General features: G+C 43.0%; 1 protein-coding gene across 2 annotated transcripts in view; it reads left to right on the forward strand.

The window, feature by feature from the left end:
• The window catches only part of TENT4A (terminal nucleotidyltransferase 4A), a 43,696-nt gene extending 19,338 nt beyond the window's left edge, over positions 1 to 24,358 (forward strand). The window contains exons 2-13 of one of the 2 annotated variants that reach the window (XM_081132241.1): positions 6,480 to 6,603; positions 7,634 to 7,680; positions 8,354 to 8,474; positions 10,304 to 10,411; positions 11,546 to 11,674; positions 14,490 to 14,703; positions 16,906 to 17,032; positions 18,124 to 18,224; positions 18,881 to 19,053; positions 19,485 to 19,643; positions 21,094 to 21,258; positions 22,088 to 24,358. In XM_081132241.1, the coding sequence (XP_080988367.1) occupies positions 6,480 to 6,603; positions 7,634 to 7,680; positions 8,354 to 8,474; positions 10,304 to 10,411; positions 11,546 to 11,674; positions 14,490 to 14,703; positions 16,906 to 17,032; positions 18,124 to 18,224; positions 18,881 to 19,053; positions 19,485 to 19,643; positions 21,094 to 21,258; positions 22,088 to 22,282 (1,663 nt within the window). In that variant the 3' untranslated portion in view covers positions 22,283 to 24,358. The remainder of the gene's footprint in view (positions 1 to 6,479; positions 6,604 to 7,633; positions 7,681 to 8,353; positions 8,475 to 10,303; positions 10,412 to 11,545; positions 11,675 to 14,489; positions 14,704 to 16,905; positions 17,033 to 18,123; positions 18,225 to 18,880; positions 19,054 to 19,484; positions 19,644 to 21,093; positions 21,259 to 22,087) is intronic. The other variant, XM_081132242.1, reaches the window with a different exon arrangement.
• Positions 24,359 to 24,608: the final 250 nt, after the last annotated feature.

A 24,608-nucleotide genomic window follows, 5' to 3' on the forward strand; every position in this document is an offset into this window, starting at 1 on the left:
TGGTTTTTGTGCATCAGAAATATATACTTCATAGAGACAACTTCCTATCACCTGACCTAAAAAGATGCATCTTTGTGAAATGTACCATGAAGAAAGGAAGCAAAGCACTTAAACAGACCTGATGCTCAGCCATTGGTTGATCCGAAATCATGTATGACATGTTAAAATGGTAAGGAAAAGGTGATGAGAGAATAGTCTGTGTGTTGCTCAATTTCACAATTACATCTGAAAAGCCCTAATCAGGCACCATTGTTACTAACATCAGTAAGTATGTGTTTAAATTATATCAAGAACTATAAATGCTTAATTTTGACAGATATTGCTCTTGTTTGTCCACATTTAGCCCTAATATTTTAAAATGTTTATTTTAGAGAAAGTTTGGAGAAAGGGTTTGTAGACCTACTGGAAAGTGTTTTATCACTTGACTTGGTCTGCCCCAGAGGGTGTGCAGGTGGTGGTGGGTGCTTAAGTCAGGCCTGGCACCCTCTGGGGGGAGCCAATTCTTATTTCCTTGGCTTCTGTGCCTCTAAGGGTGGGAAGAAGGATTGAGGATTTAGAAGAGGAGATGGAGGCCATTCATCCAGTTTGGAAAACCTCAAGAAATATATTCTTTTGAGTTTAATGTTACTCAGCTGTCTCAGATTGAATTGAGGAAGAAACAGCCAGAACTGTGTTGTGCCAGGCAGTAGCTGCTGGCCACATATGGCTATTTAGATAAGGAAGTTAAAAATTGAGTTCCTCAGTTGCCGCATTCCAAGTGCTTCATAGCCACATTTGCAGAACATTTACTTTATGCAGGAAGTCCTCTCCTTAGAGCTCTGCTAGATTTGTAAGGGCCACGTCTCTCCCTTCCCTGTGGCAGCACTGTTAGCCTGTGTGTCACTGCTCATAGTAGTGGTAGAGTCTGGCCTCCATAACCCACACCCAGATAGACTGATCGCACTAACTGTGCTGCTTTTTATCAGCTGGAATGGGAGGTGGCCTCGGGTTAGAAGCCTGACTTGATATTCTTTTGTTTTTTTTAAATTAAGGAATCTGAATTCTTTGTTAAAATTAGAAAATGCACACAGCAAAAAGAATATAAAAATCACAAGTAATCTTGTGATGTAGAAATATAGTTGACTTGTTTTGTGTTGTATTTAACATTTTGCTATTTCAAAGTGTTAAATATAAGCAATGATTCAAAATGTTAAATATAAGCAATGATATAATGAACATTCTCATGAGTGAACTTTTCTGTACAGCCTTTATTGCTTTTCTTCTAAAAAGTATATATTTTTTATTTTTAAATTTATGTATATGATGAGTACATTCTTGTAAAAACAACTTCAGCTTTACAAAGATATCTGGAGTAGAAAGTGTATGTTCCCTTGCCCAGCTCATCTCAGTCTCCTGGGTAGGAAGCCCAGTTCGCATGTGGCATTTTAGACCTTTGGTGTGTTCACGTGCATATGCAGCTGAACATTCATCAGGAAGTGGGGCCATGTCTTTCTTTTGTCTGTACGTGGACAGTCTGTTAGGAGATCTTTCCATATTAATGCACACATCTTCCTCGTTCTTAATGAGTGTACAGCATCATGTCATGTGGGACCATGTCCTTACAGCCAGCAGCCCTGTGGTGAGCGTGCCTTACAGACTCTTGTGTATGTTTCTGTGTTTTGTAGCACCGGTTTCCAGAAGTGGCATTTCAGGGCTCAGAGATGGATAAATTGCCCACTTCTAGAGTGTGCCAGGCCCAGCTCCCCGTGCATTTTGTGGGAGGTCTGTTGTTTCTACATGTCAGAGTCTTTCTATTTTTGCCATGTGTAGCTGTCACTTGCTTTTGAATTTTACACTCAGCGTGTTTTCTGATAGAATTTCTTTGTAATTATTTGAGTCTATCAATTTTTGCATTGTGATTGTTGTTTTTGCTTAGGAGTCTGGAAAGTCCTCCTTCAAGTTTGAGGTAGCTCAAGGTTCCCTCTGATTTTTTTCTTTTGATTTTTTTCAAGTAAAAATTTTGATTCTGCACCTGTAACATTTTTAGATGTAGAGCAAGATGGGAATCTTTGTTGTTTCTAGGCTACTCTGTCAGGATTAGTTTTGGCTACAAAGAACAAAAGTATGTATATATACATAACCCATGGACACAGACAATAGTGCAGTGAAGGCCTGGGGAGGGGGCAGGAGCAGGGTGGAGGGCGTCAGTGGAGGGGAAAAAGGAGACATCTGTAATACTTTCAACAATAAAGATATATCAAAAACACAAACACACAAAGCAAAAGTAATGGAGTAATGGTGATCTAATCCCATCAGAATCTGACCACCTTCTGGCTCCACACCTGGCCTCTGTTCTCCGAGCCACATGGGGATTGTGGTTCTGGACTCTGGCCATAGGTCAGTGCTCCAGGACTGAGAAAGGGGAAGGCAAAAGAGCTACCCCCTTAAGAAACCTTCCAAAAAAGTCTCCTGGTAGCTTCTGCCTGTAACTGCTGGAGAGGATGTTCCACGTGTCCTTTTAGCACCCGGGGCGGGCAGCCAGCAGCCTCTGCCACTGAAGCTGGGTTGGAACTAGTCCCAGAGCCTCCTGATAGATGATTGTAGTTTCTTGCTGGGTTTGAGATACCATCTTTATGATTCATTTTAGAGATTTTTCTGTGATGGTCACAGCCTAAAAAGTGTTTTGGAAGATTTGGAGACTGAATTCTAGTGGACTGACATTGAGCTGTAAGAGATAACAGTGACTAAATTGTCTGCTGGTAAGGAGACTTAGTGTGATTTTCATGTAGCTATCTTGTCAACTGTGAAATGCCTTTGAGATTTTGATATGTGAGAAGAGTAAACTTTTTATGGACGTAATTCTGTGAAACTGGAGAGTTGAGCATGTGGGTATATTCAGTATGGGAAGTAATAGATTAATAAAGTCACCTGTGTTATGTCTGAATCTGGTGGCTGGACACATAGCTGATAGTACGTAATTGTGAAAGTATATTGTCCTTACCCAAATATGCAGTTTCTTAAAGTGATGAAAACTATTTGTAATGCTAGTATTGAATAAATCCAAACTGTTTTATTTAGCACTGTTTACATTTCTAAAAGGACAGTTGGCCATTTTTAAATGGGTTCTGTTAACAAGTCAAGTTAGCCACTACAGTGGTAAAATATTATTTCTTGGAATGTTAATTTTTGATGTCATTTTGTAGGAAATGTAGATTTTAAATGACAAGGTCATAGTAAAATATTTATCAAGACTTGAATTTATTCATTCTACACATATTTATTGAATGCTTACCATGAGCAAACACCATTCTGGTGCTGGAGATCAGGCAGTGACAGGTGAGCCCTTTTTCTCTTAGAAGTTGGTAGGTTCCATCCTGGGTGGAGACAGACACCAGTCCATTGCCACTTGGCCCTGAAGAATGCAGGGAGTCGGGGAAGAGTGAGTGCTGGACTTGGCCAGGGAGAGGGCACCGCCTCCCTGTCATGCGGCTTCTGTTGATTACTGTGATTCCAGGCTGAACAGCAGACCTCCCTCACTGCCTGACCCCTCTACCTCTCACCCTTAGTGCTTCCTCTCTCCTTTGAGGGTTCCACTTAGAGCCCCAGCAGGAGGAGGCAGCACGGTAGCTTTTCCAGTTTGCCTAGAGGTTATGATGGTTGTTCAGCCTTCCTGTGTCTTTCTGTGCTGAAGGTTGTAGTCACAGTCCAGAGCCACACAGTCGTCTGTTGGTTTCAGGAGTCACACAGTACTTTCAAGGCCTCTGCTTGCCTCAAGGAGGGCCAGCAGGGCTTGGTCAGCAAGAGCCTCCTAGTCCAGCCAGTTCTCCAGTAGTATCCCTTCATTCCCAGAAGGCAAAGTCAAAATACTCTTCTTGTGCAATGTTTGTTAGAACAGTTGCTGACTTGGAGATCCAAGTTAATGCCTATTTCAGATAGGTGTATTATCGGTGTACCTTACTGTGTAACACGCCACTGAAATCAGGAGGCCTGTGTATCCCACTTGGGACCTTCCTGCTCTGGGAATGTGGACATACTGTGACCCATCATTAATTTCTCCTGAAATATGGGGAGGAAAGAATGCCAGATGTCATGAGCTAGTCAACAGATGTGAGAAAACCGACACTGTCACAGATTGGGTAGCACCTGTAGACAGGCAGCATGGGCTCTCTTTATGCCTTTCCCTTCCTGGTATACATCCAGGGTGCTGAGGGCAGGGTTCCTAGGAAGCTGAGGAGGGACTGTCCTATGTTGTTATTTCAGATGCACACAGCTTAAGAGAATGGTGACGGGACATTCTGCTCTGCAAGGGCAGACCTGCAGTGACATTTGGCAAATTGGAATGCCTTTTGACAAGATGATTTAATGTATTATATCTGTGGGATGTGGATAGAATTTTAGCGCACAGCTTTGGTATTCTTCCATGACTTTTGGGCAAATGTTTAATTATTCTAGGCCCATATCTTTATTTTTGTCTCTAAATTTCTATACTCCTGTTGTCAGAACAGAACTAAGAGGTGCAGGAGAGCATGTGCCCTTGTGCTTCTGGTGCACTAACTTCTCACCCAGGGTGATGCTGGTCCTGCAACACGAGCTGTTCTCATGAAGAGCTCAGTGCTCCTCTGAGACAGCTCTCCACAGTGATGTCCTAACAGGGAAGGGCTCACCTGTGGCCCTTCGATAGTGTGGGCACTGACCTGCTAACCAGACACATCTAGTCCTGCTATCATCATTGCCAAGTGGTCAGGAGTTTTAGGTCACATCTCAGAATTGAACATGTCTGCTGAGCTGCTGGAAGACATATGGTTGGTGCTCAGTAACTGTTGAAATAATAGAAGCTTTACCCTCACTATCTTGGAGTTTGATAGATATTTTGGAAAACTTAGTGCGTTTTAGCGTTACATGATGTTCCACCTTTTTGGATTTATTAAAAGACTGGATCCTGGCTGGCTGAATTGGCAGCGTGCTTGTGTGAGGCTTCCTTCCTTCCTTCCTTCCTTCCTTCCTTCCTTCCTTCCTTCCTTCCTTCCTTCCTTCCTTCCTTCCTTCCTTCCTTCCTTCCTTCCTTCCTCCCTCCCTCCCTCCCTCCCTCCCTCCCTCCCTCCCTCCCTCCCTCCCTTCCTTTTTAAAAAAAATTAAACACAGTGAACAAAATTGGGTGATAGCCTGAGATTGCATCTATATCATGAACGAGGGTGTTGAGGATTTATTCCTTCTGCTTTCAGTGTCCTCGAGTGGCCTTCAGTCCTGCTGCTGAGTGTTAGAAATGGTCACTCCAAATGAATTTTGGGGGGAAGGGAGGTAAGAAAGTTGAAGGCCCTAAACATGAGCCTATATAAGGTAATAGGTAAGAAAATATGATGCTCCTTATCTTTGTAACTTCACATTAAAGTTCTTGTTAAGAAGTATTGCCTGCTGTTTTGTGGACTATTTTGCTAGCTTTTCAGCTAACATTATTATTATATTATTATTGAGCCAATTTTTTGTCTTTTATTTGCTTTCTAAACAAATGTGGAATGGAGGCAGGTGAATTTGATTTGTTACAATTTCTAGGATTCCCCCCACACCCGGCACCTTTAATTAATCTCTAAAAGCCATCTTTCCTTCCTCCAGGAGGGCTTTGTGGAGCAGGTCCTTGGCCCTAAAACTTAACTCCACAAACCGTTGCCACCCCCACGGGACTGGCTTTTTGCCCATAGGGCTTACAGTGACAGAAGTGACTTTTGAGGCAGAGGTGAGGTATAAGGCCGATTTTGGAGCTCACTCCTCTCTTCTGAAGGACTTTGTTAGGAAGGGGGGGCGGGCGTACTACTGCCCACGTGCATTTGGTCGTTTACCTCCTTGCCTATGAGTTGTAAGGAGAGAACACTTGAGTGTTGAGTTCAATAGGGCTTTTCTGCTTCCAGGGCCAATGTTTCTGCGTAACAGGTTGGGAGGCTCTACATAATGGGTCTAGCATATTGTCAGCAGGTGGAGGACAGAGCCTGGCTGCTGAGACTTAACCCTCAGGCCTCCTGAGCATGTGTGTCTTCCTTGTCTTGCATGTCCCTGTCTCTTGCTTTGGCCTGTCTCAGACTATCCATGCTTAGCATGGACACTGAAGGTGCCCAGTGGGACTCAGAACACATCAGAGCTGGGGTGACAGGCCTGGGTGACTGTCTTTTGCTATGACACATCAACTGGAATTGTCTTTCATTTTTCTTGGGTGAAATTCTCTGTTCATGTAAAATCTCTTGAGATGATTCTTTTGGACAAGTCTTAAAGTGCCAGTCAAAAGTTTTAGTGTACGGTATTGACAAAATTCACTCGTGTTAATCTGTGGCACTGAACAGTACTGTGCAGTTGGTCTGTCATAGAGCCTTCATTGTGTACCTTCAGAGGAGAGAAACTGGATTGTAAGTGGCCAGAAAAATATTACAGCATCGTGCTGATCTAATAACAGAGTGAAAAGTACAGTTAAGTTTAATTGTAACTCTAGAATGTTTTTCTCTTGTGTTTACTAGACTTCATGAGGAAATAATCGACTTTTATAACTTCATGTCCCCTTGTCCCGAAGAAGCAGCCATGAGACGAGAGGTGGTGAAACGAATTGAAACTGTGGTTAAAGATCTCTGGCCAACGGCTGATGTGGGTATAGCCTTTGTACTTCTCTGTCACATACAAGTAAACGTGAGCACCCCACATTGTAACATGTCTATCATGTCTGTACAGACCTGTGTCTCCCCCCTTGGCCCAAGGCAAGGGTTCTCCAGGTGTGGTCCTGGGCCAGGCAGCAGCACATCACCTGAGGGCTTGTTAGAAATGCACCTGCTGAGTCAGACACCTTGGGGTGGGGCAGGGGTCTGTCTTTAACACGACCTCCTGGTGGTCCTGACACATTCAAGTGTGAGGACCACTGGCTTAATGGAAGGTTTTTTGAACTGATGTGATTATTTTTCTTTTAAATTCACCTTAAGGTTAGAAATTTTACCCCTTCCCCCATCACTCATCGTAACATAAGTTCATTTTTGTGAAAATTGAAAGTGTTTCCTCACATACCACTTTTACAGTAAATGTACTCCATTGAGGTGAAAGTCACTGGCATTTCTACTGCTTGGTGCAGGCAGCATGAACATGTCCTCTGGCTAAGTTATGATGGCCCACCCATAGACTCCTGTCCTAGTTGATGAGTTTTTCCTATCAGTGACCATGACTGGTGACCCACCAATGGTGGAGATAAGCTGGGCTGCTGAAGGGCACATGAGCTCCAAGTGAGCCAGGCAGCAACTCAATTCCCCTCCTCTTTTTAAGCGACTTACAGTATCCTTGGCTTTAAGTTTAGTGCCCTGAACAGTGCCCCACCTCTGTCCTAGCTATGGGTTTGAAAATTGTTGGAGAGTTTGAACCAGGCTCCAAAAAGTCCTTGGCTTTGGCAGGTGTGGGCAAGGCCAATAATTATTTTGTCTCTTAATTTTGAGTTTTAAAAAATTCCTTTTTAGGGCAGGTCTTTAACTTAAAGATTAAGTAGGTTTCATTGGATTGTTTTTGTGTCCCCTCAATGTGCAGGGCAATTTTAATTTTCCCCAAAGTAGGAGTGAGGCCTTTCTTTCAGTGAGAAGTTGTCACTTTCAGATAACTGAGTTGTCGCCTCTTTTAAGACAGTCATTCTTTCTTTCAGGTACAGATATTTGGCAGCTTTAGTACTGGTCTCTATCTTCCAACCAGGTGAGTGCCGGGTTAGTGTTTATGTTTATCTGGAGGAGGATGGCCGTGTCTCTATTCAGGGCTCGTAGTAGGTTCTTTGTATTCAAATCTAAGATTAAACAGTACTTTGTTAGGATTTTTATTTGATAGAAAAATGTCAAACAAGTTTGCATTCTAAAGTCATTCTCCAGTGTTTCCCCATCAAGGACTCTTTTAATATCCAAATTAATTTTATGTACATTGTTTCATTAAAAGTCTATTTTTTTGTTAACCCCATTAGCATTTGGAGACTGAAGAGACCATAACCTCAGGGTTTGGAGTTGGCATTGGCAGGGCCAGTGGGGAAGGGAACAGATTAGAGGGGTCCAGGAATCCTGGGTTAGTTAGCAGGAGTGATCCAGTGTAGAGAGCACAGAGTAAAGGCCTGGAAACCTCAGAAGGGCAGGCACTTTATTTCAGTCCCTCATTACCTCGAGATGTTGGGAAACTGTCAGCCTTTTTGCTTTGAGTCTTTATGTTACAAACACTACTTGTTAAGCTGCATTTTCTCTCCTTGAGAGGGGTATTCGTATGGGGCTACCTACGACCCTTGAAGGAGATGGGAGCATGTGTGCTGTGGCAGCATCCCACCCCAGACGCCTGTTCCCACATGGTGAGGTGCGCAGCGGTTCACGATCACTTTCCTTTTGCCCAGTGACATTGACTTAGTGGTCTTTGGAAAATGGGAGCGGCCTCCTCTCCAGCTGTTGGAGCAGGCCTTGAGGAAGCACAACGTGGCTGAGCCGGGCTCCATCAAAGTCCTGGACAAAGCTACAGTAAGTGTGGGCCTGCCCCGATGCCTGGTGATTAACTAAGGTTGTCTGCAGCAGGTATTGGTTATGTTTCTGAAGACCTCTCTGCTTTTGGTGTAAACGTGCTTCCTAGTTATATGTTCCTCATAGTTAGGATCACCAGCTGAGAACCTGTTCAGTGACAGTCTGAATCTCACAGTTGTGAGAGCATCCAACTATTCCTGGCACTAGGGTACATGACTATCGACTTCTGTTAGGGTGTGTGAGGAAGGGATGTTAGTACGGGAAATGAGGCAGGTTCAGCTGCTGCCCTTTCTGGAGAATGTATCTGAATGATTAAACTATGGCTTTTATTACATAGAAAAAGATTACCATTTGCCAAGTTATACTTCAGAAAGAAGAAACTAACCTGTTTCATTGTTCTAAAAATACACACGTATGAAAAACCTCTCATCTTGGGGAGGAGTTGGAAGATGAGACTGATTTTGAAGTATGCTTGTCAAGATTTCTCTAAGTTCAAGATTAGAAATGGTGCAGGAACTGTAAGTTACTTGCCTATTGTGTAATAGTTATTAGCTCACCTGGACTACAGACTAACATTTCATTTTAAATTGTGTTTCAACCTATATGAAGCCGGATTAACGCCTTTTAGTTTTAAGACAATTGTCAGAAATTAAGATGGTAGCTGTAACTTGCTCATGTAGTGGAACCATTTGCTCACTTGCCTTCTAGCACCATGGATTAGTTTTGGCTGTTTTTTTAAACTACTTACAGTCATTATGTAAGTTAATCCTCCAAGCCACTCTCATTAGCAGAAACTATAGTCTTTCACATTTTATAGGTGAGGAAACAGAGAGGTTAGGTAGTTAGCCCAGCATGGGTCCAACAGCCATGCCTTTTCCTCTGTTGACAGAGGTCTTCTCTCAGCTGGGTGTCCTTGGCAGTTGGCCCCAGCTGAGCATTTTAGATCAGGTTGTGCTGAAATGTCTGTTCCTATATTGACTTCTAGACATTGTAAACCTTTAACGAGACCCCAATTGTTTTGGTGAAGGGAATGTCCTTTTTATTCTTTAGAGGCTGAATGAACAAAACATTGCCTTTTCTTCTGGAAAAACACAATTTTTGGGGTGGGAGTGATCTGAATGGTTGCTTGGGAATCTTTTATGAAGCCAGTTTTGAGTGCCTTTTGGTGAATATTTCTATTGATGAGTATTTCCAAAATGGCCTTTTATTCTCTGATTTTTAGGGGGAAAATATTTTTTTTTAGTTTAGTTTAAAGATTGAAACCCAAAGTAGAATTGTTTGAAGAAACAACATCAGTACAAATTTTTTAAATGGCTTTGAAGTTACTTTGAATGTTCTCAGAAATTCTAGCAAACGTAACTTGGATACCAGGAGTTCCTCCCCCTCACTGGGCACTCATGGTGGAACTGGGACTTAGCTGGCTTCTCCTTGTGGTAGGCAGGCTTGCAGCGCCTGGGCCCTCTTTCTCCTTCCCTCGGGCACCTGTTCCCCTTCCCCCCACCCCCTTGGCATCAAGAAGCAGATAGTGGCCATGATTGATGCTCGATCACTGGCAAGGTGCTGAGTTAGGTCAGCAGGTCTGGGCAGAGGTGTTGTTGGGACTTGGGGGGGGGGTTCAGGTGGGTCTTGGGTTCCAGGGATTAGAGGTTAATTAACCCTAGCAAAGTCCCTTTTCTTCTTATCTTTAAAATCTTGGGTTTATGATCTCTAAGCCCCTTTTGTGAATAATTTTTAAAAAGCCTTTCTGTACAACTTTGGGAACATTTTGATGACTGACTGTGAAGAATGTTGCATATTGAAGCACAGTTTTTCAAATTAAATTTTTGCAGGTACCAATAATAAAACTCACAGACCAGGAGACTGAGGTTAAAGTTGACATCAGCTTCAACATGGAGACTGGGGTTCGGGCAGCGGAGTTCATCAAGAATTACATGAAGGTGCTGCCATCAGCAAGTTAACACAATAAAAATCAGGGACTTAAGATGTTATGTTGGATATTGTTTCTTTTATAGGTGTTAAAAACTTTAAACTGACTGTCTATGGTAACAGAGACTGTACAGTTGAATTACGTATCCTACGATATTATTTCTAGGGAAATAATATTGAATAATAACTTTGAAACTACATAGCTGTTTTTCACATTTACTTTCCTTGAGTAATCATTTCATAAACTTGAATATTGTTTTAGAGGGCTTTGGGAAATGTTCTTTCTGGTAATTACAAAATGACCATCCCTCTAGCTCTGTGTGCCTGATTTGCAATCGAGTCCAGGGGCCCACTGGATGGTGAATGCATCAGGATGCACTTTAGATTTACTTACTTGATCTCGAGCATGAGGATGGCAGAGCAGATTTGTTTATTGAGGGGACCGATTTTGGACTCTGACCAGTTAAACAGATGGTCTTTCCTTCTGTTACAGTGGAAGTGGTGACATCCTTGATAGAGGCCACCCTATCACCTGTAGTCTGGGTACTGCCTTTTCCCACAGTCAGGGACCTTGCTCTTTCTGTTTTCCTTTTCCTCTACATCACGTCTTCTCTGAAGGCTCATTTCTACCCCAGCAGACATGGAAACAACAGAAGTTTCCGCTGTCCCCCACCTCTTCTCACGTCTGCATTTCCTTGTTACTTACCTTCACCCTGCTCTCTCCTCAGACTGGCTATTCATCCTGCTGTTGTCCCCTAACTCATGAATTGTCCTCCTCCACCCCTTGCTTTTCTCTGAGTGCCTCTGAGTGTTGGAGGTTCTAACATTGGTTCCAGGCCCTTCCCTCGCTCACTGTCACATCCCTCCCTTCACCTGCACAGCCCTCCACCTGGCAGCAAGCCCTGGGAAGTATTTGAAGGAATGCCCTCATTTATCCCTTGAGTTTCTCTTTGTGCAGGGTGTCCCACTTGGTAACCTGGGAGGAGCTCCCCAGTGGGATCTTAAATGAGCATTGATTAGCCTCGATCTTTCCAAGGGGCAGGAGGATGCAGGAAGGTTTCTTTTCTACCATGTAGAATTTGCTGTGAGAAGTCTTCAAAGGTATATGAACTAACCAGTAAATATTTTTCTTTTGGGATTTACAGAAATATTCATTGCTGCCTTACTTGATTTTAGTATTGAAACAGTTCCTCCTGCAGAGGGACCTGAATGAAGTTTTTACCGGTGGAATTAGCTCGTACAGCCTGATTTTAATGGCCATTAGCTTTCTACAGGTGAGTGTGCCTTCTCTCCAGTAGGAAGCAGATTCTTCCTCTGTGGGTGTTCTGACCAGTTGCTGTGTGGGTCCCAGCTGTCCCTTCTCTCCCTTCACTACTCTGTTTTGGTTTAGAAGAGACTGACTTATAGTTTTTAGTAAAACCCTATTTTGATAGATACTTCTTTTCTATTGTTTCTTTATAGCTTATTTTATAGCTGATTTAACTGTTAGAGGAGGGAGGGCTTATCTGGTTGTCAGTTGAATGTATGTCCATCTAAACTCAAAAACACCTGTATTTTTATTTATCATTTATTTACTTATTTATTAAATATATTTTTATTGATTTCAGAGAGAGGAAGGGAGAGGGAGAGAGAGAGTTGAAACATCAATGATGAGAGAGTCATTGATCGGCTGCCTCCTGCACGCCCCCAACTGGGGATGGAGCCCGCAACCCGGGCATGTGCCCTGACCAGGAATTGAACCTTGATCTCCTGGATTCTAGGTTGATGCTCAACTGCTGAGCCATGCCCTACCAGGCAGGGAAATACCTTTACATTTAAAAAACTTTAATACCTTGATAGACAATTAAAAAAACAAATTTTTCTTGGTGTTAGAATCTCAGAAAAAAGTTTGATACCATATATGGTAAAAAATATTGAAAGAGGCTTTTTTTTTTTCCCAGATTGGCAAACCTTCAATATTGCCCTTATCTTGTTGAGTATCATGGGAAAGTCTGTCAGTGGAAAACCTGCCTAAGTGTTAAATGCTATGGTGTACTGATACACTATACTCATAATTATTTTTTATAAAATAGTCTCTAAGTTAATTGAAACATTATCTCATTTATATTTTCTTGAATGAAGGATTCTGTGCTTTACAGAATCTTGCCTATGTATTTTAGCTGTACAACACTTTTCTTCCAGGTTTTATTATTAATTTTGTATTTGGGATTGTGCTTAGTGAGGGTTTTATGTCCAGAATTTGGTCATTTTCTCATTATCAGGAATATTGCTAGTGGTCAGTACAACTCCTGGTTACAGTGCCTTCAATTATTTTGACTTCCTTGGCCTGTCTGTGCAGAGATGCTTTAAGAATGGGGAAAATGGAATCCCACGTGTTTCCTTACAGTTTTAATCCTGTTGCCTTGTCTTCACTCTCACCTCCACAATGCTGCCTTTACAGTCACGCTTCCCTAGTTTTTGGACATGATTTGAAGTAAACACAACCTTCTCTTCTTAACTTATTTTCTCATGTATTCCTGGTAGGAATTATTTTAGTAGGCTTGTAATAATGACAACTCCTTACTTACATTGCACTGGGCTAAGTGCCTTTTGTTGAATTACCCCATGGGATCCTTGTAGCGCCCCTGTGACCCCAGGAGCCTTGCCTAGCATGGGTGGGATTGCCTTTGTCTCCTCCACATTCCTTAGTGTCTTGCCCCTCCTGCCTCAAAGCATCTGAATTCATTTCATGGCTAGTTGAGATAAGAAGACCCAACCTTGCCCTGGGTAGTTCTTGGGTATTTGATTTTGACTACAAGGCAAGGAGTAAGGAAGGGAGTAAGGTAGAAAAAATAAGAATGCTACACTTGTGTCTTTGGAACATGCAAATCCCTAGAAGTCTAAGTTCTAAACCCTAAAAGTACTTTTAGTATTCCTCATGGAGGTCTGTGTTGTAAACTGTGTTTCTATCAGGACTCTTACTTTCATGTGCTGTCATTGTAACTCTGCAGCTGGTTATGTTCCCAGTCTGTACAGTGCAGCAAGATAGCCATGGGCCAGTGGGCCACAGATGCCTACTGAGCACTGGCCACATGGCTACTAAGACCGACAAATGGAATTTTTTATTTGTCTTAATTTATTTAAATATAAATAGCCACATGTGGCTCATGGCTATCCTCATGGGCAGCACAGGCCTGCATTGCTCAGATTTGATCTCTTAAATCGGTGACTCAGGAGGGTTTCAGTAGACAGAAGCTTAAGTTCAAAAGAAGTCCATTACCCACTTAAAGAAATTGTGGCACTGAACTGAGACTAACACTAATCTCTATGACAAGTTTGCTATAAATATTATGATACAATACTAATTACTTATACATAGTTAAAATTAATCCTTTCACATTCTGGTTTTCTGTGATACTCTTCAATCTAATACTGCCCCCTTTTGGTTGTATTTTGGAACAATGGAATTAGGATTAGAGTCTGTAAAATTACTTCCACTATCTAGATCAGTGATTTTCAAACTTTTGCATCTCATGGTACATATAAACTAACTACTAAAATTCTGCAACACGAAAAAATATATTTTTTGCCAATCTGACCAAAAAAGATAGGTGTAATTTTGACTCATTCATACTGGATAGCTGTTGTTGTATTGGCTGTTGACATGTTTTTATTTGACAGTTTGAGGGAAAAGAGGTCGGTGCCCCTGACTAAATAGGTATTGCATGTTTTAAAAATTCTGCAGCACATCTGTTGAAAATTGCTGATCTAGATGACTAAATTGTGCAGAATATGGCCTGCTTACTATCAGTAGTTGGGAACTTGTGGTTAATCAGATGTCTGTGTGTGTAGGAAGCTGCTGTATAGCTTACCAATTTCAAAGAATTAAAATATAATAAAAACGTTCAGGCAGAAGGTTTTCTTTCTTTTGAACTCTTTACTGGGAAAGGCTCTCCAGGCTGTTAGGGCCTTTCACAGCTGCTCTGAGCGTCCCAATGCTGGTGTGTGAGTTAGTGCTGCTGAGGGCGGTTCGTAGAAGAGACCACTAGGTAGCAGCCTTCATCGCATGCAGTCTTCTTTAGAAATGACTTGAATCCCTTGCTTTTACAGTTGCATCCAAGAATTGATGCCCGGAGAGCTGATGAAAACCTTGGAATGCTTCTTGTAGAATTTTTTGAACTCTATGGAAGAAATTTTAATTACTTGAAAACTGGTATTAGAATAAAAGAAGGAGGTGCCTATATTGCCAAAGAAGAGATCATGAAAGCCATGACCAGTGGGTACAGACCATCAATGCTGTGCATTGAGGACCCCCTGCTGCCTGGTAAGGGTGCCTCGCTCTGCATTCACCACAAGTGATGTGGGAGCATCCCTTCCCTAGTGCACCAGTGTGGTGGTAGTAGTGGTGGTGCAGGCGGTGGTGGAGGATCCTCAGGCCCTGCGAGCCACGGGCAGTTCAATGGATCTGAAGCATACTCCTACTGTCCTAACAGTTAATAGTGACAATTTACAATTCCTTGTTTAATGCTTCTAATTACTTATTGCAAAGTTGCAATTTTGTTTACATTCTGTAGTCAATCAGAAAAAATGTAGAAGGTGAGAATTAAGAAAAAAGTTTATTTTTTTATTACAAAGCTATTACATATTTATCATAAACCATTTCATTTCCAGAGGTGTGTAATAGAGAAAAGCAAAGTATGCCATAATCCCCTCCCATTTTGGTGTGTATTTCTCCCATTTTTTTCCCTACATGGACATTAACATTGATTATTGCAGCTTTATTAATTAAATGAAATCAGATAATACAAACAGGTTTTCCACTTCGTTTTTACTTAAAAGTATATCCAAGACCCCTTTTTTTAATGTGTGTAGGGTGTGTTCCGTAACAAGGATTGCCACCTTAAAGAACCCAAGGCAGGTCTCCAGCTTTCCAGTTTTCTCATGTTTATTGTATTTAAGGGTGCTTATATTCCCAACCATGGATGACAGTCTTAAGTTTCTGCCAATCTGGTAAAACCATGCAATATAAATTTTCATTTATAGTTTATACTTCTTTAATGATAGTGAGGTTAAGCACATTGTTTTTTTAATCAATTCCACAAATGTTTATTGAGCATGTATAAGGTAAGACACTGTTTTTACTGTTGGTGATAAAGTCAGTGACAGAAAAGGTGGTGGAGATGCCAGCTCCAGGTACACTGCCAGGTGACAGAAAAGGTGGTAGAGATTTCAGCTCTAGGCACATCCCCCACTTGGGATCAAGCCAGCAACCTGGGCATGTGCCCTGACTGGGAATCAAACAGCAGTCTCCTGGATCCTAGATCGAGGCTCAACCGTTGAGCCATGCCTGCTGGGCTACATGCTGTACTTTTTTTCTCCCAGTTTGTCACTTGCATCTAGATTTGGTATTTTTTATTTATATTCCCTCTCTCTCTCTCTCTCTCTCTCTCTCTCTCTCTCTCTCTTATATATATATATATATATATATATATATATATAAATTTTTTTTTGGGGGGGGTGTTATAAAAGCCCTTTTATAAAGCCATTTTTAAATAAAAGTTTACAAAAGAAAAAAGATACAGAAAAAGAATCTATATATTTTTAATATCATATTTAATTTGTTTTATAGCTTTTGGGGTATGAAATTTATTTCTTAAAAATCTTTTCAAACAAAACATACTGACTGTTGTTTTCTCTTGTTGTGAATGCCATGAGTTAGGCCTTTCAATAGTGGTTTTCCCAGCAGCATGCTATGACAGGTTTTCATCATCTGTCTGTCTGTGTTAATAAGTTTAATTGGAGACATTTCCATTGTCTTCAGTGTTTACCAAAATGTACTTGAAAAACAAAAACCCCACCCTATCACTAGGTTATAGTATGTAATTAAATCTGGAAAAGGTAATATTCCAATACTTAGAATACAGTTTCTAAAAAAAATCCTTCGTTACCTGACTCGTGAAGAAGTTTCATGTAAATTAAAATTAAAGTCAAGCTCCTTGACTGTGGCTTGCTTGGTTACTTCAGTGGCGGCTTCATTTGATTTGCTGCCCAACACCCGCAGTTCAGATCTGAGACATTCTATCCCAGAGGATTTGCTCTGCGGGTCCCATTGGTGCCAACTGAACTGGTGTTGGGCTCAGGTTAACTGCCTGCTGCAGTGGGTGCTCTGTCAGCGAGACGGCAGCCACATTCAGGTTGCTGCTTTGGCTTCCTTGTGCTTTTGGCCACCAGGGGAGTTATTTGACTCTCGTAAACTCACTCCATTTCTGTGAATTGACGTCTCCGTTCATGGAGGTAGACCCTGATCTGATGATGCATGTCAGGCCCCTCAGCCCGCGAACACCGGGAGATGTGGGTGGCGATTAACAGGTGTGTTTGCAGATGCCTGGTTTGGCTTTGTTCTTGGGGTCTGGACATGTTTGAGTGGTGAGTGCCCGATTCACAATAACCTTGTATGAGAAGATAAAACCACCTGGATAGTGGCCCAGATGTGTGGTAGAGTCTCACAGCTGCCTTTCTGTTTCAGGAAATGACGTTGGCCGAAGCTCCTATGGGGCCATGCAGGTGAAGCAGGTTTTTGACTACGCCTACATTGTTCTCAGTCACGCGGTGTCACCACTGGCGCGGTCCTACCCAAACAGAGATTCTGAAAGGTAACAGCAGTCATCGGCACCTCTGTAGGGCATGGTAGTTGCACTCTCATTAGCCTCTGCAAAGCTGGCGCCCCTTGCCTCTCTCATTTGCTTCCATGAAGTTCACTAATGGATGTGCCATTAGATTTTAGTAAAACTTAAAAATAACAGTAAAAGAAGACCTTTAGGAATTCAGAATGGCTGTATTTGATTCATCTGAGGTTAAGAATTGAAAATTTCTTATTTGAGGAGCTAGCCCCCCCCCCCCCCCCCCCCCGAATATTTTGTTTTGGGTAGGTGATTCTTGGCATTTAAAACTTCGGGACATGATGCTTTTTCTCGAGGCAGTCTTTGAAATGTTGGATAGTCAGCTCTACACGAATGTATATCTGAGTCTGCAGGCCCCACCCCTTCTCTCTTAGGCACAGTTGTCCATCATTCTGCATTCTGGAACACTTGCAGTGTACACTTTCATTGCTAGTGAGAAGTACTTATTTCTGACCTCAGATTATGCTGTGGTGGTGGAGATGGTGGGATTGGGGGATGAAGAGAGAGAGGTAAGAGCAGGGAGTGGAAGAATAATAGTGTGATTGTTGCAAGTGGTAGTTGAAACAGTGCCATTGGCTCTGTTTCTTGGGCAGGTTGTGGAATAAGTAGCTTTGGAGGCCTCACACTGGTGGTGGTAGAGCTGTCATGGGTTTTGTGGCCTCTCTCCACTCAGTGTTTTCAGGCAGTGCTTTGGGTTCCACGAAGGGTGCACTGTCTCTCCATTCTCGCTGTACAGTGGGAAGTGGGAATGTCAGACCTTCATGATCACGGCCGGTGGGGAGGGTGGACTTCCCTACTTTGGCATTGGGTTTAAATAGTCTTTTTTAGATCATTTTAGGTTCAAAGACTTCTACATAAATGAATCCACTTTTATTGTGATATCAAAGTACGTTTGGGCTGAAACATCAGAAGTCGTATATATTTTTAAAAATTATTTTAGCTTTTTTTCCTGTATTTTGCTTAGCAAAGCAATATATTGTTAAAAGTATAAGTAGCTACTGAAAAGGCTTCATGGCTTCACAGTCCTGTTGCTCTGTGTTGATTTCCCTCCCTGTCCTTTGCAGTACTTTAGGAAGAATTGTCAAAGTAACTCAGGAAGTGATTGACTACCGGAGGTGGATCAAGGAGAAGTGGGGCAGCAAGGTCCACCCAGCTCCTGACCTTGGTGAGAGACTCTGTCGGGTCGCCTTGCACCTTCTGACCACTTGTGCAGGAGTATCCCTTTGTCCTTTCATGGGGATTGTTCACACTAAGGAAAATACCTAGTTTTTCTCTAAGAGTTTAATTTAAAACTATAAGACTTAGGCCAGCACCATTCAGTAGAATATAATGTGTGCCACATGGAATTTTAAGGTTTCTAGGAACTCCCTTAAAAATGTGAAAAGAAACAGGTGAAATTAATTTTGATAATATGATTTATTCAATTTAGTATTCAAATTATCATTTCAAAATGTAATCAATCTAAAAAATTAATGAGATATTTTGCAGTCTTCTTTATACAAGACCTGGAATCCAGTATGTAGTTATACATGTAGCACTTTAAAGCTAAGGATGCTAAACTTCCACCAGAAATGGTTAATCTGTATTTAGATTTCATAAAATGTGAAGTTGAAAACTATTTACACATGCAAGTTGTTTCAAGTATATTTAAATGTTTTCCAGTAACTGAAACATAAAATTTTTAAATAAGAAATTCAATTTGTCGGTCTCATTAGCATCATCTTAAGGCTCAGTCACACCTGTGGCTGGTGGCTGTCCCATAACGTCCGTATATCTGCACACCTAGAAAGTGGATCACCTCTGTTGTTTTTCCTTCCACAGACAATAGAATTAAGATAAAAGAGCGAATAAGCACGTGTGATGGGGAGCAGCCCCAACGCCGAGATCCGGAGCCACCCTACAGCCAGCACTTGACCTTGTCTCTGCCCAGCCCCCAGCTTCTCTCCTCAGGCTCCTCTGCTTCTTCCGTGTCTTCACTTTCTGGAAGTGACATTGTGAGTGTGTCTGCTGGGTGGTCTGTGTTTGTGGAAAATGTCCTTAGCTGTGTGTGTGTATGAAACCACCACAGGTCTGCAGCAAGGGTTTCCACTTTGCTGTGAGCCTGTCTCAGTGGCCCACATGGCCCCTTATGAACAATAATGCCACTGACAGTAGAATCACAGTGGACTTCCTTGAATAGTTTTTTAAAAACTTATTTGGAAATAAAACATTTATGTCTAGGTGTCCCTTCTACATTTCCTTTACATTTTTCTTCAGCTTTGAAATGAAGGAAATGTGAGCAGCTTTGGGCTGCCTGTTGTTGAGCAGCAGTGATGGACGGGTTCTAGCAACCTTGCATAGCAAGCACACTGCACGCGCTTCTTTCGTGACCTTAAGAAGTCATGCACCTCTGTACAAACCCACCCCCCGTTCTTTTTGCTCACAGGATTCCGACACACCGCCCTGCACAACGCCCAGCGTTTACCAGTTCAGTCTGCAAGCGCCCAGTCCTCTGCTGGCCAGCTTGCCCACCGCCTTGCCCATGCCGAGTGGCAAACCTCAGTCCACTACTCCCAGAACATTGGTCATGACAACTAACACTCAGGTACGTGGCCACTGGTGTCCATCCACTGGGAACCAGTGGGCCCTTGGGAACCATGTAAGAGGGGCTGACATTTTGATTTAGGGAAAAAACTTTAAAAGTCTTTGGAAGGTACATTCCTATCTCGTAGGAAATTCTGTCAATTGTGGATCCCATAGAATGTAGTTCCTGTGATTCTTTTTTTTTTTTTTTTAAATATATCTTTATTGATTTCAGAGAGAGGAAAGGAGAGGGAGAGAGAGAGAGAAACATCAGTGATGAGAGAATCATTGATTGGCTGCCTCCTGCATGCCCCCGACTGGGGATCAAGCCTGCAACCCGGGCATGTCCCTGACCGGGAATCGAACCCCGATCGCCTGTATCCTAGGTCAACGCTCAACCGCTGAGCCACGCCCAGCCAGTCCTGTGATTCTTTAAAAGACAGTATTGTCGAGGTTCATCACGCACAGTGTTTGTGGTGAGGGGACTTGGTTCTTGAATACCGAAATGGCTTTTGACAAGGTCCAGATTGACCATCGTTCTGCAAATTACATTGATACCCAGTGTGAGACCAATGTCCTAGGGTTGTGTTGAAGAGAGGACTTTAATGCTTTCCCCAGGCAGAAACGGACACTTGTCCCTGTTGCCTCTGAGAATCAGTGTCTTTTATCAAGTTTAATAGCAACTTTGGCTTTTTCAAATTATTTTTACTTTTTCACATAGGCAGTATTTATAGGGCTTTTTCTATTAGAATATGTTCTCTTTTTTTTAAATTTAGACAAAATTAGAAGTCTGAAAGACAATTTCAGAAATACTGAATTTTGTATCTACTTCCCAATTATAAATCAGTTGAATATGTATATGTAAAAAACCTATCACATTAATTTACTTTAAAAGTAAAAACAGTTTCTACAGTGTGGGTTATAATTCAGTGTAAAGCTACATAGATACATGCAAGGAGGGTCGCGGTCACTCTCCAGAGGTCTGTGGGGCAGAGGACTGCAGGATGTGAGCAGTGCAGTTTTGGAAAGTCTAGGGAGAGGGATTCACGCCAGCACTCTGGGCTGTGACAGGGTGGTGATGCAGAAATAGGAGCAGCCCACAAACTATGGAGGAGGGGCAGGGACCACCTGCCTTGGCACCGGCTGTGGGCCGTCACTACTGTGGGCTCTTTCCAGAGATTCGAGGGACAGTTACTTTGATGCCTGAAGTCTTCGAATTATTGTTTGGTCTTAGTGAATATTGAAACTTTCTGACTTTTGTCACTGGGCATACTTCATATTGTAATTGCTGTTTCGAAACATAAAATGTTTCTGATTCGGAACAAAATCTGGTGAGGTTCTAGTCAAACATAAACCAGAGTCATGAGCCTTTTTGCAAATGGCAGCTTTTTCGGTGCTCAGCCCTGGGACTGGGATGGTTGACCTGTGTCAGACCCGTGCCTTACAGGTGTCTCTGGTGGTTCTTTCCCTAGACCAGGTTTACTATACCTCCGCCGACCCTGGGGGTGGCTCCCGTTCCTTGTAGACAAGTTGGTGTTGAAGGAACTTCGGCACTGAAGGCAGTGCACCACATGTCTTCCCCAGCCATTCCATCCGCATCTCCCAACCCGCTCTCCAGCCCTCATCTGTATCATAAGGTAGGTCTCCTATCCGACCCAGGCCCCTGGCACCCACCACACCAGGTTCATGATAGGCAGTGTTCATAGCTTCCTCCACCAAAGAGAGAATTCCACAGAGGCTTTTCAAAGGGGAATTTGTTTTCTGATCATTCAGCTTCATGTTTGCTTCCCCTTGTAACAAAGTATTAAGAAATTATTTTAAAATTTAATATAGTTTAATTCTTTTCCACATATATTTCTCTTAATTCGTCTGTTGAACTTGTTAGCATAAAACTAAAGTTTGAAATAAGGTTTGATGTGAAGAATATTTTGTTTTCCCATTTATCAATTTATGTGCTAAAAACTTTGGTTTTCAAGAAGCAAGCAGTAGAATCTAGAACAAATACAGCTGTGGCCCCTGGCAGTGCTTTCATCCCATGTGAACTCCCACCAGGGCATGGCCTGGGCGCCTGGCAGAGGGGGAGGTGGGCTGGCAGGGCCCGAAGTTCATTTGCTTTCTAGGTCCCTGCGAATGCGTTTCCCCGTTTCTCTGTGACTAATCTGAGTGCAGATCCCACACATTAGAAGCAGTGGTGTAGTAGGAAAACAGGCCATTACAGACTTCCTGCGCTCTTGAAGCGCCCAGGTGTTTGCAGAGCTGGGACTGGCATCTTCCAGCAGGAACAAGGCACAGTGTCTGAGGCCGGTGTGTTTTCTGTGCTTACTGTGCTCCACCTCCGTCACTGCAGTCAGCTCCCCTGTTGCACAGGCTCACTGCTCCCAGGCGGGGGGGGGGGGGGGGATCTCCCAGCGGCCGCCTGCTGTTCCCAGGCCACCCTGCGTCACTGCTGTGTCTCTATCTCTTCAGCAGCACAGCGGCATGAAGCTGGCCATGAAAGGCTCTCACAACCACAGCCAGGGTGGTGGCTACAGCTCCGTGGGCACTGGAGGCGTGCGGCCCCCAGTGGGCAACCGGGGGCACCACCAGTATAACCGTGCTGGCTGGAGGAGAAAAAAACACGCGCACACGAGGGACAGCCTGCCCGTCAGCCTCAGCAGATAGTGGCTCCCAGCGGTGCCCCCTGGCCCCACCCTCCGAGACTGAGCCGGGTGGCCTCGGCGCCTGGCGGGAACTGAGACCAGCATCCAGCACATCGGCCGGGCCCCGCGAATGCCCGCCGCTGAGCACTCTGCATGTTCCTTGTGTGGTGGTCACGTCCATCTTAAAGTACAGCTCCTTGTGCTCATCTGTGAAGCCTTATCCGTGTGGACGCTGTTTTCTGCCTTCCCAGGATCCTTCCAGAAGCAGGCCTGGACCTGGAGCTGCAGGGGTGAAGCTGGCTGTGGCATTTGTTTTTCTGTAGCCGTGCCTGTTCCTTTGAGGTTGAGTATTTCTTTTACGTTTGTCAGAGCTCCAGCGATCAGCCCTGTCCTTGGTTCTTCCGCGACGAATAGGACGGGAGTCGCCATTGTTTTACTGCCCTCGCATTTCGTTTCAAGTTTCAGAACTGTTTTTCTATGTAAATATTGAAAACTTATTATTTGTGCAATAACTCAAGATATTTTTTATTTAATTTCATATTTTCACATAAGTTATATTTAATGGAGGAGGGAGTTTTTTTAAACAAGCTTAGGTCCTTTCCCCAGTTACATTTTCTAAGTTGGGTTCATCAAGTCGGCTGGTTGTCTGATGAGCGTGGTTGCAAACACTATGAGTGAGGGGCTTGGGTTTATGTTTATTCCTTGGGTCAGAGGGGAGGCCTCTCAATTTGTGATGAAGGAGCCGAGTTGCCCCCTGGTTTTCTGAAGGGGTTCGGCCCCCAAGTCTTCTGACCAGCTGCCTGCCGGCTCTGCCGTCCAGCCTGTCGTCTCTCTCTGACCATGGAGTTTTAATGTTTTGGTTTTTGGTTCTTTTAAACTAGACAACAAATCCAGCATTTAAAGTGCCAGAAGTATAACTTTCTAAGGAGAGAAGAGGTTGTCTGTCACATTATAAAATCTTAAAAAAAAAGGGAACTACATGCTTCAGTCAGTTTTAGTCACATAGCCTGTAATGATGGGTCTGGTGAAGATCATTACGGACAATGGTGCCCAGTTTTAGGAATGTGGAGAAAGGGATTATGTTGATTCCATTGAGGAATCTGTAGCAGTATGCATTCGTTCTGTTAAGAGCAAATATGTGAGAAGCGCTTCAGCTGCTCAGTGTGCCGTGGGGAGTATTCCTAATGTATTGCAGGAGAGCACAGCCCGGTGTTGGGGCTGGGAGCGGCTGTCGCCCGACTTGAGAAGCATACCGGTATACTATGCAAGTGTATTCTGCCATGACAACCACTGTCTTTGTTACCTTTTTTTGAACAAGAATATATCCATCCCGCCTAACCCTGAGTTTTTGGAGCACCACAGTTGTCCTGGGAGGTAGCTGCATCTCATAGGTCACCTGACTTCCCATTTCTAACATGGGCTAGTAGCCCTGCTGAACACTACAGGGAGGTTTGCCTTTGAGTCCACTAGTGGAGAATGTTGAGAGGAGAAACTTATTACCATGACACCTGATTGATACGCAGAGTGATATCTGAAAGTGATGGACACCTGGCAAGGACAAGCTTTAAAATGTCTATGGTCTGTTTTGTTTTTAAGCAGGACTGGCCCACATTGTTGTTGAGAGCTGCCAGCTGTGACTGCAGGTTCTCTAGGAGGCATTCCAGAATAGAGTAGCACATTTTGTCTGCAGTTCTTAATGATCGAAAGCTATCAAAAATATTTAAAGATATTTAAATTGTGAACCTATTGATAAAGAAATATTTATAAAAACTGATATGTAGGTCTGTACTAATCTCTACGTATTAGCAATATTGACTGTAACCCTACACTAAGGACACCACTGCGGGGATGGTGGCCAGTGTCCCGTGGGTGCCCATTTTAAAGCTCGATATGCAGGCACAGGTGCCATGCTCCACCCTGTCATGGTGAACTGAATGAATTGGCCTGGCTACCACTGTAGTCACGCACTACAGGTTTAACAAAAAGATATCATGTTTTGATTTTTTGTGTGTGTGGACAACAATGTGGAGACTAAAATTGACATATTTTTATGTAAAGTTTTTCTATTTGATTTTTAATAAACTTTGGAAAACATGTAGTGTGTGTTTAAGTGAACTTTCCTCAAGGGAAAGGGTGGTTTCTATAGTTTCACATCCTCGAATTTTCTAAATTAAGGCAATGAAAAACTATTTCATCCATTGGTTCAGTAAACTCAGAACCTGGTGGCAGTTGCAGGTTCTAGATGAGAGAATCGGAACTGGAACAGAGTCTGCTCTCATGCTGCACTGATGGGGGTTCAGTAAAACCATTCGAATGATACTGTGTCTGTGATTTCTGACCAGCTGATA

This window comes from Miniopterus schreibersii (assembly GCF_964146895.1).
Source record: "Miniopterus schreibersii genome assembly, chromosome: 3".
NCBI classification, from domain to species: domain Eukaryota; kingdom Metazoa; phylum Chordata; class Mammalia; order Chiroptera; family Miniopteridae; genus Miniopterus; species Miniopterus schreibersii.